The sequence below is a fragment of the Octopus sinensis genome, linkage group LG17 (assembly GCF_006345805.1).
Source record: "Octopus sinensis linkage group LG17, ASM634580v1, whole genome shotgun sequence".
NCBI lineage: Eukaryota > Metazoa > Mollusca > Cephalopoda > Octopoda > Octopodidae > Octopus > Octopus sinensis.
This window is the reverse complement of record NC_043013.1, coordinates 521,967-538,733: the sequence shown is the minus strand read 5'-3', so window position 1 is coordinate 538,733 and position 16,767 is coordinate 521,967. Positions and strand designations below refer to the sequence as shown.

At 35.7% G+C, this 16,767-nt stretch overlaps 1 protein-coding gene across 3 annotated transcripts in view; it reads right to left on the bottom strand.

Annotated features, from left to right (window-relative positions):
• LOC115220877 (protein spire homolog 2-like) overlaps window positions 1-16,276 on the bottom strand; it is a 126,643-nt gene extending 110,367 nt beyond the window's left edge. Inside the window, exon 1 of one of the 3 annotated variants that reach the window (XM_029791061.2) lies at window positions 15,820-16,276. In XM_029791061.2, the coding sequence (XP_029646921.2) occupies window positions 15,820-16,195 (376 nt within the window). In that variant the 5' untranslated portion in view covers window positions 16,196-16,276. The remainder of the gene's footprint in view (window positions 1-15,819) is intronic. The other 2 variants (XM_036510230.1, XM_029791062.2) reach the window with 2 other exon arrangements.
• Window positions 16,277-16,767: the final 491 nt, after the last annotated feature.

Below are 16,767 nucleotides of genomic sequence, written 5' to 3'. Positions count from 1 at the left end.
GAAAATTTACTGTAAAAAAAAATTGCAAAAAACAATAGATTAGCTGTTTTCTTAAAATGGCAACTTCATCAGGTAACCTAATTAGAGAAAGGTAATTTCTTTAAAACGAGTTGTCTAGTTTACAGTCTGCTTGTATGCCTCCTTCATGGGGAAATTTCCTACAGCAAGTTTTTCCTTCACAAGGCATTAGTTATCCTAGGGCTATAGTAGAAAACACTTGTCCAAAGCGCCACATAGCAAACTGGACCAAAAGCCACCTGGATGCAAAGGGAGCTTCTTCACCACACAGCCATGTCGATATTTAACTAAAAACACTCTCCCACCACCACCACCACCACCAATTCTTAAATATTTTCAAAATCAATTCACGCCCAACAACGTGTGTCATAAAAACATGCATTCAGGAAAACGGTTAATGGTGGAGAGCAGGAGAGTAACAACCGTGTTTATGTGTCTCTCATAAAACATTGATAAGATAAATAAATGAAGTGAAGTACTTCCCAGAATGAATTGACAAACAACCTGACCACTGCAGTTTGGTACCGGCCAGAAATACACCAGCAACTAAAGAATCAATATTCACCATGATAATTTCCTCAATCACTTTCAGTTTAGGATAACAGCTTTTGTTTCATCTAGAAACAGCAGCCACAGGTTCCCTCCATCCATCCCTACACAAATTGACTACATTTTACTAACTTTTGTAAAATCTTCCAGAATGCAGAGTTTTTTCTTCTCTCAAGTTTTACTTTCACTTTCATAAATTTTGGAGAAATTTAACCTTTTTGATACTGTCTTCGGTTCTCTGATACAAACTTCTTTTTAAAAGGATTTAAGTTAAAATCTTCCAAATTTCCTTTACTCTTTCTTGGTTCTCTAACATGGCTACAGCCTAATAACTGTAGCCATGTTGGGGAACTGCCATTTTTTTTTCAGTCAGATGAATCAACTCCAAGACTTACATTTTAAGTGCAGTATTCATTCCATTAGTCTCTTTTGCCAAACTGCAAAATTACAGGAATGTAAACACACCAACACTGGTTGTTAAGCAGTGGTGGAACACAATCACACACACATTCTGTGCGTGGGTGGGTGGGTGTTCATGAAGGGCGTCTGTGTCTCCACACACCACCACATTGGTTTGTTTATAACCCCCTAACTTAGCAGTTCAGCAAAAGAACCAACAGAATAAATACCAGAATAACTTTTCAAAGTGGTGCCCCAGCATGGCCACAGTCCAATGACAAACAGGTAAATGACAAATCCTATAACACCTGTACTATATAAAGTAAACCTCGTCTTTGCCTGACCAAAATCCTGGCACCAATCAACGGCATTTCACAAGAAGAATGAGATAAAAAAATGTTTTGATGTCTACTTCAGATTCTTCTTCAGCAATAAGACCTCACCTGAGAAGTTTGAACTGGAAAGATTCCCAATTCCCAGGTGATGAATGGAACACACTAAAATTAGAACAAATTAATACTTCTTCCTCATGCAACCCTGTTTTTGTCTTACTTCAAAGGACAAGCTGTCCTCATGACCTCTGCAGACATGAAATGGTAAGATTAATGCTGTTTATATTCAGTTTTAACAACTGCAAATCAATGTTGGAGAAACGTGGAAGGCACACTGATGGCTGTGTGGTAAGAAGTTGGCTTTACGACCACATGGTTTCAGGTTCAGTCCCACTGCCTTGGGCAAATGCTTTCTACAGCCCTAGGCTGACCAATGCCTTGCGAGTGAATTTGGTTGACAGAAACTGTGAGGAAGCCTATTGTGTGTGTGTGTATTTGTCCCCACTCTCCACCACATGATAACCAGTGTTGGTCTGTTTAAGCCCCTAACCACCCTAATTTAGCAGATCAGCCAAAGAGACCAATAGAGTAAACATCAAACTTTGAAAAATACAAAAATAAGTACTAGGGTCTCCATGTTCAAGTGAACCCTTCATGGCTGTAGCCCCAAAGGCTGTCCAGCGCAGCCGTGGCCCCGGAGGCTGTCCAGCGCGGCTGCAGTCCCAAAGACTGAAACAAGTAAAAGATTAAAAAAATAATTTCTGGGAGTTGATATTTTGTAAAGGAACATTTGAGCAAATGAGACAGGAAGAGGAGTATTTAGGGGTCAGCTACAGGACCCAAGTAGCAAGAGGAGAGGAACAAAGGCAGTTGTGATAATGACAGAATACAGAAGAAAACTCAGCCAATGACCAAAACGTTATAGAGTAAATATTTGCCAGTTAATCAGATGGACAGGTTTTCTTTTGGATGCAGTCTCAGATGTCTGCAAGTGTGTATGTATGTGTGTGTCATGCAAATGGCACCCATGCTGGTGGCATGTAAAAGCACCGATTACACCATCAGAGTGGTTGGCATTAGGAAGGGCATCCAGTCATAGAAACCATGCCAAATCAGACTGGACTCTAGTGCAGCTTGTCAGCCCTGGTCAAACCATCCAACCCATGCCAGCATGGACAGTGGACATTAAATGATGAGATTATATATATATATATATATATATATTTACACACACACAGATAAAAAGAGTGGCACTGTCCCAGATGCTGGTTCCACATTCCATTGTGGATCCGAAACTTTGTAGAGGGTAAAACTTATGTTTGGAATGTAGCTTTAGTCATCATATGAAGAGTAATGAGGATTAGTTATCAGAGATTCTCAGACCAAACATTTGTAATAATTAGCAGTTTTTAATTGTATATTGTTCAAGATAAAGGAAGGTAAGACACTGGATGGTTTCCTTGCTAGAAGCAGAGATTGTATCTGCTGCTATTGAAAGATTCTCGGTCACCATAATCCCAATGGAAGAGATTTTGTATGTGGGCGATTGTTTCTGTAGAGAAGCGAAGGAGGAATGATGAGAGGAATGCCATCAGCATAAGAGGGAGCATTTCTTGAGGGAACAGCATGTCTGACATCAAATAGTATAAACAACAAAATTATGATAATTCAGTTTTCTATTTGATTTGCAAGATACTTGTGAATTTGTGTGTTGAAACAAATTTTCTGGTACATTATTGAAATTTGACGGATATTTGTCCTCATCTTGTTTGCTGTTAACACAACGTTTCAGCTGATATACTCTCCAGCCTTCATCAGGTGTCTTGGAGAAATTTTGAACCTGGTTCAGATTCCTAAGGTATTTTTTGATATTATTATTATTATTCAGTTCACTTCCTGAAATTGAACTCAGAATCTTGGGGTTAGTAGCCCGCGCTCGTAACCACTGTGCCATATGTCCACGGGCATAGTGGTTAATGGCGCAGGCTACTAACCCCAAAATTCTGAGTTCAATTCTTGGCAGTGACCTGAATAATAACAACAACATCGAAAAATACCTTAAGAATCAGAACCCAGGTTTGAAATTTCCCCAAGACACCTGATGAAGGCTGGAGGATATATCAGCCGAAATGTTGTGTTAACAGCAAACAAGAGGAGGACAAATATCCATCAAATGTAAATAATGTACATAATTCCTCATCTCTTAAATATAGAACTGTATTGAATTTTCTGGTGTCTTGGAAGGGTTATCATGCATGCATACAAACACACAGTGCTTGCGTTTCGCATTATTGGTGTAATAAGCCTTCCAAGACAATTATTACGATAGATTTGGGGCTGAAGAGAGCCCCAATGCAGCAGATGGATGACAGATGAAGTTTATAACACATTTTCTGGCATACAAATTCATGTAGTGTAATAGTGTAAGCATTCAAATGTCACTATCTTTGTTATAATCCTCGTTGCCATTGTTGTAATCCTTTAAATGTTGGATTATTATAACACCCGTTTCAGTATACAAAGTAAAACCAATAAAGACATGACTATCTCTGACTGCCTGCTATGTATTCCCATACTTCTCTTCACTTATAGTGACTAGGTCATTCCATTCATCATGTGGGAGGGGTGTACCATTATTAATTTCATACATGTCTCCCCTTTTAAATTTTTCTTAGTGGTAATTTTTTTTATTCACCCTACCTCCCTTTTTTTAGTTTTTCCATACAATTTAGTATTTTTTGTGCTTGGCATCTATTTTCAGGAACTCTGTATGTTTTCTTTTCCTCTCACTTGTATGCCTGGGTTCAGTCACCTGTAGTGGCAATGGTACTTGGAACATATCGTACAACCATTCCATCGGTTCCTCCAACTTCTATGGCTCACTCTCCACGAATCTCTTTTTCTGTCGGTTCCTGGGTCTCTTTTGTATGCCTTTACTTTTTACCCAATACAATGAACATTGTTTGTGAAGACCTATTGAGGCAAGTGAAATTAAATCAAAATCGCTTACGTGGCCAATGACAGTGCCGCCTGATTGGCACTCGTGCCAGTGGAACATTAAAAGCACACGAGAGCGTGACCGTTGCCAGGGCCATGGATTGGCTCCCATGCCGGTAGCATGTAAAAAGCACCATTCAGGCATGATCATTGCCAGCGTTGCCTTACCGGCACATGTAAAACATTTGAGCATGGTCGTTGCCAGTGCCACTGGACTGGCTTCCATGCAGGTAGCATGGAAAAAACACCTTTTGAGTGTGGTCGTTGCCAGAACTACCTGACTGGCCCTTGTGCTGGTGTCATGTAAAAGCACTCATTACACTCTTGGAGCGGTTAGCGTTAAGAAGGGCATCCAGCTGTAGAAACTTTGCCAGATCAGATTGAGCCTGGTGCAGCCTCTGGCTCACCAGTCCTCAGTCAAAACGTCCAACCCATGCCAGCATGAAAAGCGGATGTTAAGTGATGATGATGACATCTTATTTATGCATTTGGTAATTACGCCATCTTCCCAACTCTGCTTTCCATTTCTGTAAGCCCTCATATATACTTTTTCACCAACTTTAAAAAATCTTGCTATGTCTTCCCTGACACCCTCCAAATCCTGCTGCATTTCACATGGAAGTCTTGGTTCTGCAAAGATGTCTTAGGATTCAACTCAATTTACCTTTTATTGCAGTAAATTTTGGTCTGAAACATTCAACTCCGACACCAAAAACTACAGTGGATAAGCAGGAAATTCTTAAACTCAAGTGCAAGGACATTACTTTAGCTGGACTGCAAGGACATAGATTGCTCCACCGAGTTATATTCTCAATCCCACCCATCTCTTTCTTTCTCTCTATATTATACACACTATAATAGCATATTTATCAAGGTGAGATTTACAGTTAACAGTTGGATGTTTTTCTTCCTCAGACATATTTCCAAAATGCCAGCAGTGAACCTACTTTGGGATTCCTTTCTGAATCCACAAAGAATACTTTGTGCTTGGAATACCATGCCATCTCACTCTTGACTCCAAAACAGAAAACTTATTTCACATTCTTACTATTATAGTATACATAAATACATAAGGCTATATATATATATATTATATATATATATATATATATATATATATATATATATATATATATGACTAAGTGGTACCAAGACAGATAAAAAGGCTTCTAACACCACAGACACATAACAATAAAAATGGAAAATGTGTGATTTGGTAAGAGAGTTGTAGAATCAATATGACCAAAAAAAAAAAAAAAACACTTCGTAAACCTTCAAAGCAATAATTATTTTGAACAGATTAAGAAATAATATGAAGTCAGTGAAGACCCAGGTACATACTGACTGACAAATTAGGAACCCTTAAAGTCAATCAGAAAGTTACTACTCATAGGAGACGAAAATAAAATCTAATCTTTGCAAATCCTAACAGAAAACAATGAAGAAGATAGTAGCTGGCCAGATTATCAGAGTGTTTGTGATGCTAAAACATCAACTATTCTTAGCTGCTGCTGCATCTAGCTAACATTCCATTTATATTTATACTCATATTACTTGTACATATATTATTAGTTAGTTATCTACCCAGTTACATAGTAGCGAATTGCTTAGGTAAACAGTAAAGTGTTTGTTCTAAAAACAAATTTATACTCAAGAAAATTCCAGATGACAGCCAGGTAGGTAAACTGATAGGTGAGAGGTGGTCTCTATTATCAAGTCAATCAAACACCAACTGCATACTACAGGTTACTTAGTTGATATGGAACAGAAAAACCTCCAGATGGAGGAAAGGGGGGAATCTCTGACCGGATCATTATAGAATACAAAGAAAACTTAAAATATACCAAAGGCCTTACTAAATTTTCCAACAGTTCTTCAGTAATAAAAACATGTCCATCATTCATAATAGAAAGCAGATTATGAGGATTTGAGATTTTTAACTTTCAAGAAACTGTCAAAGTCAAAAGAATGGTCAGTTGAAAACTATTTTAATGTATGGAATCTCAAGTAATATTTCAAAAGCATTTTTGATGTGAAGAAATAAAAAAAAATAAGGTAAAATATAAGCATAAAAGAAATATAATTTCAAACAAATTTTGTGGGAAACTTAAACCCAAGTATTTAACTGGTACTTATAGATTCTGGAAGGATTTTTTTTTTCCAGACTAGGTGTGAGCAGCTATACAGATGGCTCTGCAGAAACCTCTTCCCATCTACTCCAGGGTTTGCAAATCCTGCTGCAAACTGTAGGACAATCTCAAAAGTGCAGGTGACATGAAAAAAAAAAAAGGGACCCAGCCCACACTGTAAAGTGGTTGACGTTAGGAAGGGCATCTAACCGTGGGAACCATGCAAAAGCTGACAGAGTTTGATGCAGTCCTTGGACACATTGGTTCCTGTCAAACCATACAACCCATGCCAGCATAGAACGTGGACATATGATGATGATGATGATGTAAAATTGAATTGGACACAACCAGATGTAACTAAATACCCCAAAGCCCATTATTGGGACTGCTAATCCATTCCCTTCCATTGTTTGAATACAAAAAGTGAACTGAATAGTTTTTTACTGGTCCCCAGCCAGTTGGCTGCAACCTTATTTGCGTAATGCCATCAAACTGTTGGACTGGCCAGTAGAGCTTAGTTCAAGTTATAAAATTTGCTTTTAAATTTTTGAAAATGTAAATTCAGTGAGAGGTGGTGGTTTATAGTATGTCAGTTTGGCCAGCACCAGTTGAATAATTCTATAGTATCAAGATAAATCTGAAAAACCATGCCAAATCAGACCTTACCAGTGCTGGTGACACATAAAAAGCACCCAGTAAAGTGGTTGATGTTTAGGAAGGGCATCCAGTCATAAAAACCATGCCAAACTAGACGGTGTTGTTTGGTATGGCTCCCCAGCTTGTCAGCTCCTGTCAAACCAGCATGGAAAACGAACGTTAAATGGTGAAGATTCCTTCAGTGTTCTCACTAGAGACTTCTTGCATTTATCGTTGGACAAATAAGACTAAACTTTACAAGTTTCAACACGTCATTTTCATTTTAAAAGATGGTAGGAAGTGTTTAGGGTTATACGACTGCTGCCCTGAGTAGGTGACTTGACAGAAGGTTTTCTTTGTTTGTTTGTTTGACCAAATTGGAACATGTTAATGCCGGCAAAAAACAAAAAAAAAAAAAACTATGTAACGACATTAATCAAGGTAAAAGTGTTTGTAGCGAAAGTCTGAAGCTAAAAGAGGGCACAAAATACGTTAGCAGGTGTTTAAGAACACTTTTGCTAAAGTTGAGATCTGCAAAGTCTATAAAGTATAGTTTCTCAACATTGAAATAAACTTGACTAATTAATACCAGTAATAAACCAAGATTGTCACTTCCTATATAATTATTCCTATTAAATTTAATTAAACTGTTTTCTTTATAAAGAAAGAAAAAACGATTCAAAAGAACTCAGCATCGATTACATTGTTGATTACTTCTCAAAACAATCACTTGTAAATGAGGCCAAAGGTCCAGCAATACGATTGACCCAAGTACTTGACCGATACGTCATTTTATCGGCCCGGAAGGATAAAATGGCAAAGCTGACTTCTGCGGAATTTGAACTTAGACATAAAGAGCTGGAAGAAATACTTCAAAATATTTCTACCCGATGCTCGAATGATTGTGTCGTTTGTTCTTCTTGTTTCCGTAATGAAATGTCAATATGAATAACTAGAAAATGTTCAAGTAAAATTTATTCATGCGAATGTAAATATGGCAGAAGGAGTCTGCAATAAAACATGAAAAAGAAGAAAGAAAAAAACGAACGTTGGTTGCGTTAATACAAGGAGAACAAAATAACAAAATAAATTGAAATTGTTAGGATAATCTGAAACCAAAGTATTTATTGTTTACACACGCAAACAACAGAGAAGAATAAAAGTACGAATGAATGAATGAATGAACGGCGAGTAAATAAATATAGGCTAGGCGCTGATAATTACTACGAATGGAAGGGAAACGTGATGGAAATGATGAGTGATGCTGAGAGAATGCAGAGGAATGAATGGTAAAATGTGTGCATAATACCATATCTGATGGGGAAAGGTGGAAGAAGAAAATCAGAATGGAAATTAGCTGTCATGTGAAAGACATGTGAGAATAAGAAAGGTTACTGAGTGGTGATATATCTAAGTTTATCTGATAAATAATACACAAATGCACTTAAATGTAATATGAATGAATGTCAAATGGCCATGCGATTAGCCAGATAATAAAGGAATTTGCAAGAGAATGCAGAAGAGATTTGGAATCAGATCATTACACAACATCAAGTGTTATTGTTGTCATGCAAGACTGGTGATATTAAACGAGATCTAAGCAGGAAAATTGTGACAAAAGCAGCAGCAAAAAATCCATTGCAAGTGAAAACAGACTCAACAATAATTCATATGAAAACAGTCACAAAAAAAAAGGCGGGGGGGGGGGGCAGTAAGTTTTATCACTCGACAAATTAATATGACTAATTCATATGGAAATTAGCTTTAATAATGATTATAATGATGAAATTGACAAGATATAAATTTTTTTTAATTGCATCAAAACTGCTGCTTTTGAATTTAGGGTTAACATTTTTGAACATTTTTTTTAATGACAAATCACAAAAACTCCTGCATCACTTCTCTGACAAAGGATCCGTTTGCTTTAAAATTTCCCAAACCCACATCAATTCGTTTAGCATAACTTTCCAAAAATATTAAAACTATAGTGAAACAAAACTATAGTGAAAAATTGTGTGCACGCGAGCGCGCGTGTGTGTTAAAAAATAAGATCGCAGCACAGGAAATTAAAATGACACAAAATTTAAAATAAAAACTGCTGCCCCAGCCTAGGAACTTATTTAAAAGCTTTTAGTATGTTATGTTGTCTATCCTTGTCTTCCCATCCTAACCAAATAATGGAGGCGCTATTTAAAATTGAATGAACATGCTTTCAAACATTTAATCTATCGTTAGAGCTGAGTCATTAGCGTGAAAATAAATTGAATAAAGTTAGAAGAAAAAAAAAGAAAAAGTTTTAATTGAATCTGAAAAATAAATGGAGATTTTGCGCATCAAGCGCTAGTGAATAGTTCTCTCAAAGCCAAATAGAAATGCAAGTTTTTAACCGCAACTAATTCAAAAACAGATTCATTGTAGATATAATTTCAAACAAGATAAGTTCTACAGTTCTGTTTAAGAGATGAGGAATTATGTACATTTGACTGATATTTGTCCTCATCTTGTTTGTTGTTAACACAACGTTTCGGCTGATATACCCTCCAGCCTTCATCAGGTGTCTTGGGGGAAAATTTCAGACCTGGGTTCTCATTCGTAAGGTATTTTTCAATGTTATATTAATATTATTATTAAGTTTACTGCTTGGAATCGAGCTCAGAATCTTGGGGTTAGTAGCCCGCGCTCTTAACCACTATTCCCAGGCAGTGACCTAAATAATGATAATAACAACATTGAAAAATACCTTAGGAATGAGAACCCAGGTTCGAAATTTCCCCAAGACACCTGATGAAGGCTGGAGGATATATCAGCCGAAATGTGTTAACAACAAACAAGATGAGGACAAATATCAGTCAAATGTAAATAATGTAATATAAGTTCTAACAAAATTTATCAAGTATTATAAAAGAAAGCTTATCTAAAGGAATTTGGATTAATGTTATGCGTGTATGAAAAAATATTTCTAAAGTCAAAGTTTAAATGAAACCGTTGTTGAGCCAGAATATAAACTGATTATTCATATAGAATTCCATTTTGACACAATGAAATATTAATCCTTTATTTTAACCCCCAAACTAATGTTAAATACAAGTTTAATCCTTTTCTCCCAAGTACTTTTGCACAACATTTGGTCCTAATAAGTTTAGCAGTGTGTGACATGGAGCAAACTAGTTGCGTTCAAATGAGCAAAAAAATGATGTAGTCAAACACGTTTATTCAAACGACCAACAAGCAAAACAATCTTACAGACTGCAAAATGAAAAATACAAAAATCGGTGATCCTTTAACCTGTTAAAGAGTAGATAAAAGGGTCCGAAGAGATTTCACGGATCAACGTTAAAGAATAAACTATGAACAATTCACCAAATTGTCAAGTGAAGTCTTGACTCCTGATCACCCCTCCACTTTCTGCTTAACTCTTGGCAGTATATCAGAGCCTCAAAGAGCAAAGTCACTTGCTCAAGAACATGGAATATAGGTTAAACTTGTGACTAGCAGTTTCACACCGTATAGAGTATAATTATAAATAGAGATTTATGAATCTATTTAATAATGACTATAATATTTTAATTGGATCACTAAAGCAAGAAATAACAGTTGAATTGTTCTCAAGCGACTCCTTGCAATCTTCAAAATGCAACACCATATTGGATTCATTGGCCGAAATAAAGATGACCATGAATGGAACGTTCTGATCATATGCATACCTAATCAGAACTGACCTAAAGTTAAACAACAAACAAATATTGTATTTCAACAGTCAAAAAGTTGGTCCGCAGACTGGAATACTATGATATATTAAATAACTATTCGAGTTAGCCATTGTTCAGAGTCCAACCACAAACAGTATAATGTCTACAGTCCCCCCCAAAAAAAATTCAACTGCACGTGCCAGAATTTAATTGTACATTACAGTGAAGAAAAAAAACGAAAGAATTCAGTCATCAATCTAGTGTACCTTAAGAATCTGTAACAAAGGCGATTGTTTCGTTTCTACCCAACCTCTCTCACACACTAATTGTTCTGAAAAGGTGCGTCAAAGGTTTTTAAATATAACTTAAGGCTTTAGAAATATAGAGGCTAAAGGTTGCGCATCTTGAAAAACGTGCTGATCATGACTGGGTGCAAAGGGCGCCCGTTAATTTTTCCTTTCATCTCGAATATACCACGAAGTATCGAAAAGAATAAGATCTATTTTATAACTGGTCAAAAAATTACTTCATAACAATTTACAATGGTAATTTTTTTAATAAACAAAGATAAAGAAAGAAAAGCCATTTGAACGTCATTTAAAAATGTTAAAATTGAGGAAGCTATTTTTTAAAACAAATTTCTATTATGGCCAGTGCCGTCTTGACAGCATTGTAGGATCCCGATTCAAATCACTGATACGGGCCCTATAGTATTTATCTTACTGACAGCAAGCCACAACATACATAGATTAAAATTGGACCCCAAGCTAGTGCTAAATTATGCCAGGTTAACTATAAAGCTGACTTCATAGAAAAGACAAAATTGTGTATTTGCGACTTTCTGGCTCGTGTTATGATGCAGTAGAAACTTGATTATGTTAATTATAAATTATAGTGGAGGGGTTGTTTTAAAACGATAAAAAGAAGGGAGGAATAAAGCAATTTAGCTTCAAGATGAAGACGACTGAATTCTATGTCAGGAATATTTTCTTCTAATTATAACAATTTTACGTTTTTCTATACATTTCATTTGTATGTTTTTTTTAACACTCCATCTTATCACTGCACCATAATTACACAACAGTAACAAGTTTCAGTTATCATAATATAAAATAATTGCTGATAATCAGTCTATTTTCTTTCCTTTGCAGTTTTATTTAATAACAGTCTTGCAGAGAAGAGGACAACTGCCTAAACTGGCGGTCAGCTAATAATGGACACCTTTGATTGACTGGATAAAGGAGGGCATACACTTAAAACTGCTCATTAAAACAATTAGTTCACTTAAAGTAGAATTGCTAAAAACACTGGTCTGTGGTGGGCAATCACTACAGAGTCCTCAAAATCAATGAAAATATCAACAACAATGGACAATGTTTAGTGTAACATACATACATACACGCATACCCTTGAACAAATCACATTCTACTTAACAAAAAAAAAAAAAAAGACGAAACACTGATGTGGTCCCTGATAATGTAAACAAAGTGAATGGTTCCAGCTGGTAACACCTTTGATTAGAGGCTGGCTAGATCGAAGCAGTTACGATTTCTCAATAACGAAAAATAAATTATGCGTATGTAGGTAAGGAAGATCATGTGCGTGTGTGTGTATATAGTTATAAACATTATCATGCTTTTCATGTGATAATGTTTACAGGTAAATTCAGTTAAAAATAAATTTCCTATTCCAACTAACAACGAAATGAATAAGTGCTTATGATGTGTTTCGATGAAAGAGCGGGAATGTCCTTTAATTACTAAGATGAGACGTAGGGATTAATTAAATATGAACAGTTGAGGGAGAATTCATTCACACACGAGTTAAGTAAGCTATTGTAAACCAATGATGTTTAGAATATTCGAGTGAAACACCAAATTGATACCAATTGAGACATTATAGACGGGAAGGAAATGGTGTCAAGGCTAAATACATCAAAGTAATTATTTAGAATTACGAAATTTGGCCAGCAAGAGCAAACTACTAAAATAGGACTAATACTTATTAAGACAAATGTATTCAACAGAAATGATAGTGATGAGTTGAAATCAGTTTTACTTGGTTACATTTTATTTTCAGTATCATTAAGCAAAAATGTAACAGGGATAAAAAAAAAATTGGTTTTAACTTCCTATTAATATCAGACACCAAATTGAAACTGTGTAAAGCATTCTGAAACAATACTTTACACCCTGGTCGTGTAATTTAAATAAAATAGAGAAGTTATGATCACAATATTCTTTATTAACAAATGAAATCAATGATTTGTTACATTCATCATTTTTCAAACAAACTTCAAATGCCGATCCACAAAAACCATTGTTCCGAAGATTTCAGGTTTGACTATATTTTAATGAAATCACTGAATTTACTCAATAATTCCATACATTAAATTTCAACAGGTAGAAAATGAATTCCTACCACCAGTAGACAAAGATTGCAATTCAATAACAGGTGAAAAGGAATAGACAATACAAAACAAGTTTGTATAGTCCTGAATGTCATATTGCTATTCTACCATCATATTCTCGGCAAATTCCATTTCTCTAAAACAGATAATTAAAAATAGACAACAAATCGTAAAATTTGAACGAAAAATGTGAGATGAACCCTCACCATTTCAAAAACACGACTCAAGTTCTCCTTTGATTTCGCTAAATCATCTGTAATCTTCAAAGATTTAGCTAAAGCTAAGGGTTAGCGTAGATTAGGGATGAGCAAGTATTAGCACCTAGAAAGTTCGTTTCCAAGGCGCTGGCCCACGCATGGTTATATAATATATATAATGATGCTAATGAAAGTATATGTAGATAGAACCGAAACACAGCTTGCACCTGCTCGACTTGCTAGAAATAGCAGTCAAATTCCTTTTAAATCACACCTTAGCGTTTTAAAATATGAAAATACCCACTGAACAGTGCAATTCTTATATATTTACACAGAAACAACACACACACACACACACACACAAGCACCAGGACAGAAGGGAACTAGTGATCTGCATCGAAGAAACCAGTTCAATAATATATATCAAGTTATATTGGTGCAGAGATGCCTTCGTCCTTTAATGAAGGCCGATCCAAATCGATTGTAAATACTTGTCGCAGCATACTAACCGATTTTTCTATAAGTCTCCTGAAAATAGTTTTAATTCAGATTCTATGTATTTCATAAAAGCCGACACAACTGTACAAAGTTATTTTTGAAAGTGAAAGTAATTTAACAGCTCCACTGAATACATAAACTTTATGAAAATACATGACGACCGTATTTTCTGCTTCATATCAATCTATGGGATGAAATGTTCACAGGTGAAGCTTACCGAAGCAAAAACTAAATTACAAAAGCAAAACTATCTGGTTACTAAAAATAGAAGTAATTCCCACAACAAACACCATCGTTTGTTGTTTTATTAACTGGTAACCAAGCACCTGACAAAGCAATTAGCAGTTATTTCAGATTCTTCAGTCACGATAAACACAAGGCTTGTTTCGTAAACAACGAGTGGGAAGGTGCATTCAGATAATCAAATGCAGAAATCCTAAATGTTCTGCTTCTCATATTTGAATCCATTCAAGAAATAGCCGAAGGTGAGAGAGAGAAAAAAATAAAAAGAGTGAAAGAAGAAGCGAATGACAGGTTTTACTAAAACAATTATTGCGTTGATGTTTTGGTAGTCGATACTAAAGCATTTCAGCTTAGGTTACATTAGAAAGTGTATTTACAAGTAAAATAAATCTATAAATAGCTTCTTTGGTTGAAAATATCAGCGCAGCTTCCACCGAATAGCAAATATAATTCTATTTTATCGAATACAAATTCAAGTGGAGACTGTTGGGACCAACTGAACAAGAAGCCGGTTGGATTAATGTAATAAAAGAAAGCAACGTTAAATAGAATTAATTAATTAATAGGAGAGGATGGTGCGACAAGAGGAAAATAGATGTTTGTACTCGGTGAGGCAGACTAGGACATCAATTGTATCGTTAATTGCTTTATAGGAAATTACAGATTGGATAGAAACGGAAGAGTACAACCGATTCATTCATTCAAAATTTCATTTCCAATTAAAGTTAAGCTCTAAATTAGTTTCCAGTGAGGAACATGAACAATTAAATATAAAAATTTAACTTTGCTGATTTAATAGTTTTGTTTTGTTGTATTTGTTAAATATAGTTTTAGAATTTGTCCGAGTAGAATGCTTTGGTTTATACCAAATAAGTATTGTTATGAATCTACAAAAAATAAACCTCACAAATCAACTAAAAAAAACTATTTGCAAGTTCTCGGGAGTTAACAAAAAAAAAAAGCAGTTGCCTAAAGAAAACACAGAAATGTTCAGTTCTGTTAAAATAAATTGAGAGGGAAAAAACGGAGAGATTCTTTCCCCTCCAAAAAAATGCAACAAGTTTTTCCTCCTCTCCTAATGAATGGACCAAAGCCAAATGTGAAAAGAGGTGAACAACCTGCAGCGGTCAGCAAAGAACTGTTTGCAAGGTTTAATGAAAAGACAAAAACAAGTCAAAAGACAAGGAGACAGGATGACTGCAATAAAAATTCAAACCAAACAAGTAAATTCTTCGAATCATTTTTTTTTTAAATGCAATTCTAAATTGTATTTAAATTGCGTCGTCAACATTAAAAGAAAAATTAAGGAAGACATGAAAAGAGGAGCAACTTATTGGATATTTAAGTGTTGGAATGTAAGCATTCGGTGACCTTAAACTACGATAAAGAAGTAATTAGGAAGGAAAAACATTCGTTAATGTTGAAAGGAGTGGATGCGGAGTTAATTAATTAGAAACCTAAAAAATAAGTGAGACGAAAGAGAAAACCTCAATTATTTCACCGTAATTCTTTGTAGCACCATGTGTGTGTGTGTGTGTGTGTGGTTGAGATGCTGTTTGTTTTTTAAGGAAGCGAGGAGAGATGCAGCAGGTGTTTTGTGTTGTGTTTTGTGAGGTTCGGGAAAAACACAGAGAATTGGTTTTTAATAACCAAGTCTCCTGTATTTAATAATTACTGAAAAGAATTCAAAGAGAGAGAAATAAAATAGAAAAACAACATTACCACTTTCTGAGATATGTTCCTCTGGTGTATGGCTATAATTATCCTCTTTCCTTCTGCTTAATTGGGGGCTTTTAATGACGACTTCGCCGTCTTTTTGGATGTGGAGACCGTCGAGGCGATGCTTGGTCAGAATCCGATAACCATTGTGCTTGGAATTTGTATTTAAGAAATATTTACTACACTGGTTACATATAGCCCAAGCCTGTTCTTCGCTAATGGAGCTAGTGAATATCTTTAAAACTCTTGCCAAAGATATACGATTCTGGTTGTTGTGGCTTCTCGTGGTCGACTCTTCGTCGGATCCGTCGTCCGCGGCGCAGTTCGCTGCCATGACCGAACCGTGTCTGGCAGAGAGACGCTGGCAGCGAAGGGACATAACCGCGCGCCACCAACCGAGAATCAGCAGCAAAGCAGAGAGAGAGGGACAATGGTTAGATGCGGGGCTTTATATAGGAGCAGCAGGCACTTGCTTGACACGACACTCGCCTCTACACGAACACACTGTAAGAATGATGGGGGAAGAAAGAGAAGAAGAAAAAAACACGTATCTCGAAAAAAAGGATTAATGACTATTCTGCAGTAGATTAGTGATAATGGATAGGAACTTAATCTGCAAATATTTCGGTTCATTCAAACACCGTCATTTAATATGATACGTTTTTACGTTTTCTCATTTTGGGGGATTATCTAAGAAAATAAAAGAAGGAAAACAAAAAAAAAATAATAATAATTTGTAGAATAAAAGTGAAAGAAAAAGATTTAGAGCTAGTTTCCTTGAAATACTTTGCTGTAACCTGAAATTAAAATAGTTTATCGTTTTTTTCTTTTTTCTAAGTCTTGTCCTTTTCCATTTTTGTTTCCTTATATACCACCACCATCATCATCATCATCAACATCTTTTACTACTACTACTACTACTACTACTACTTTATTTCTGCTGTCATCTTC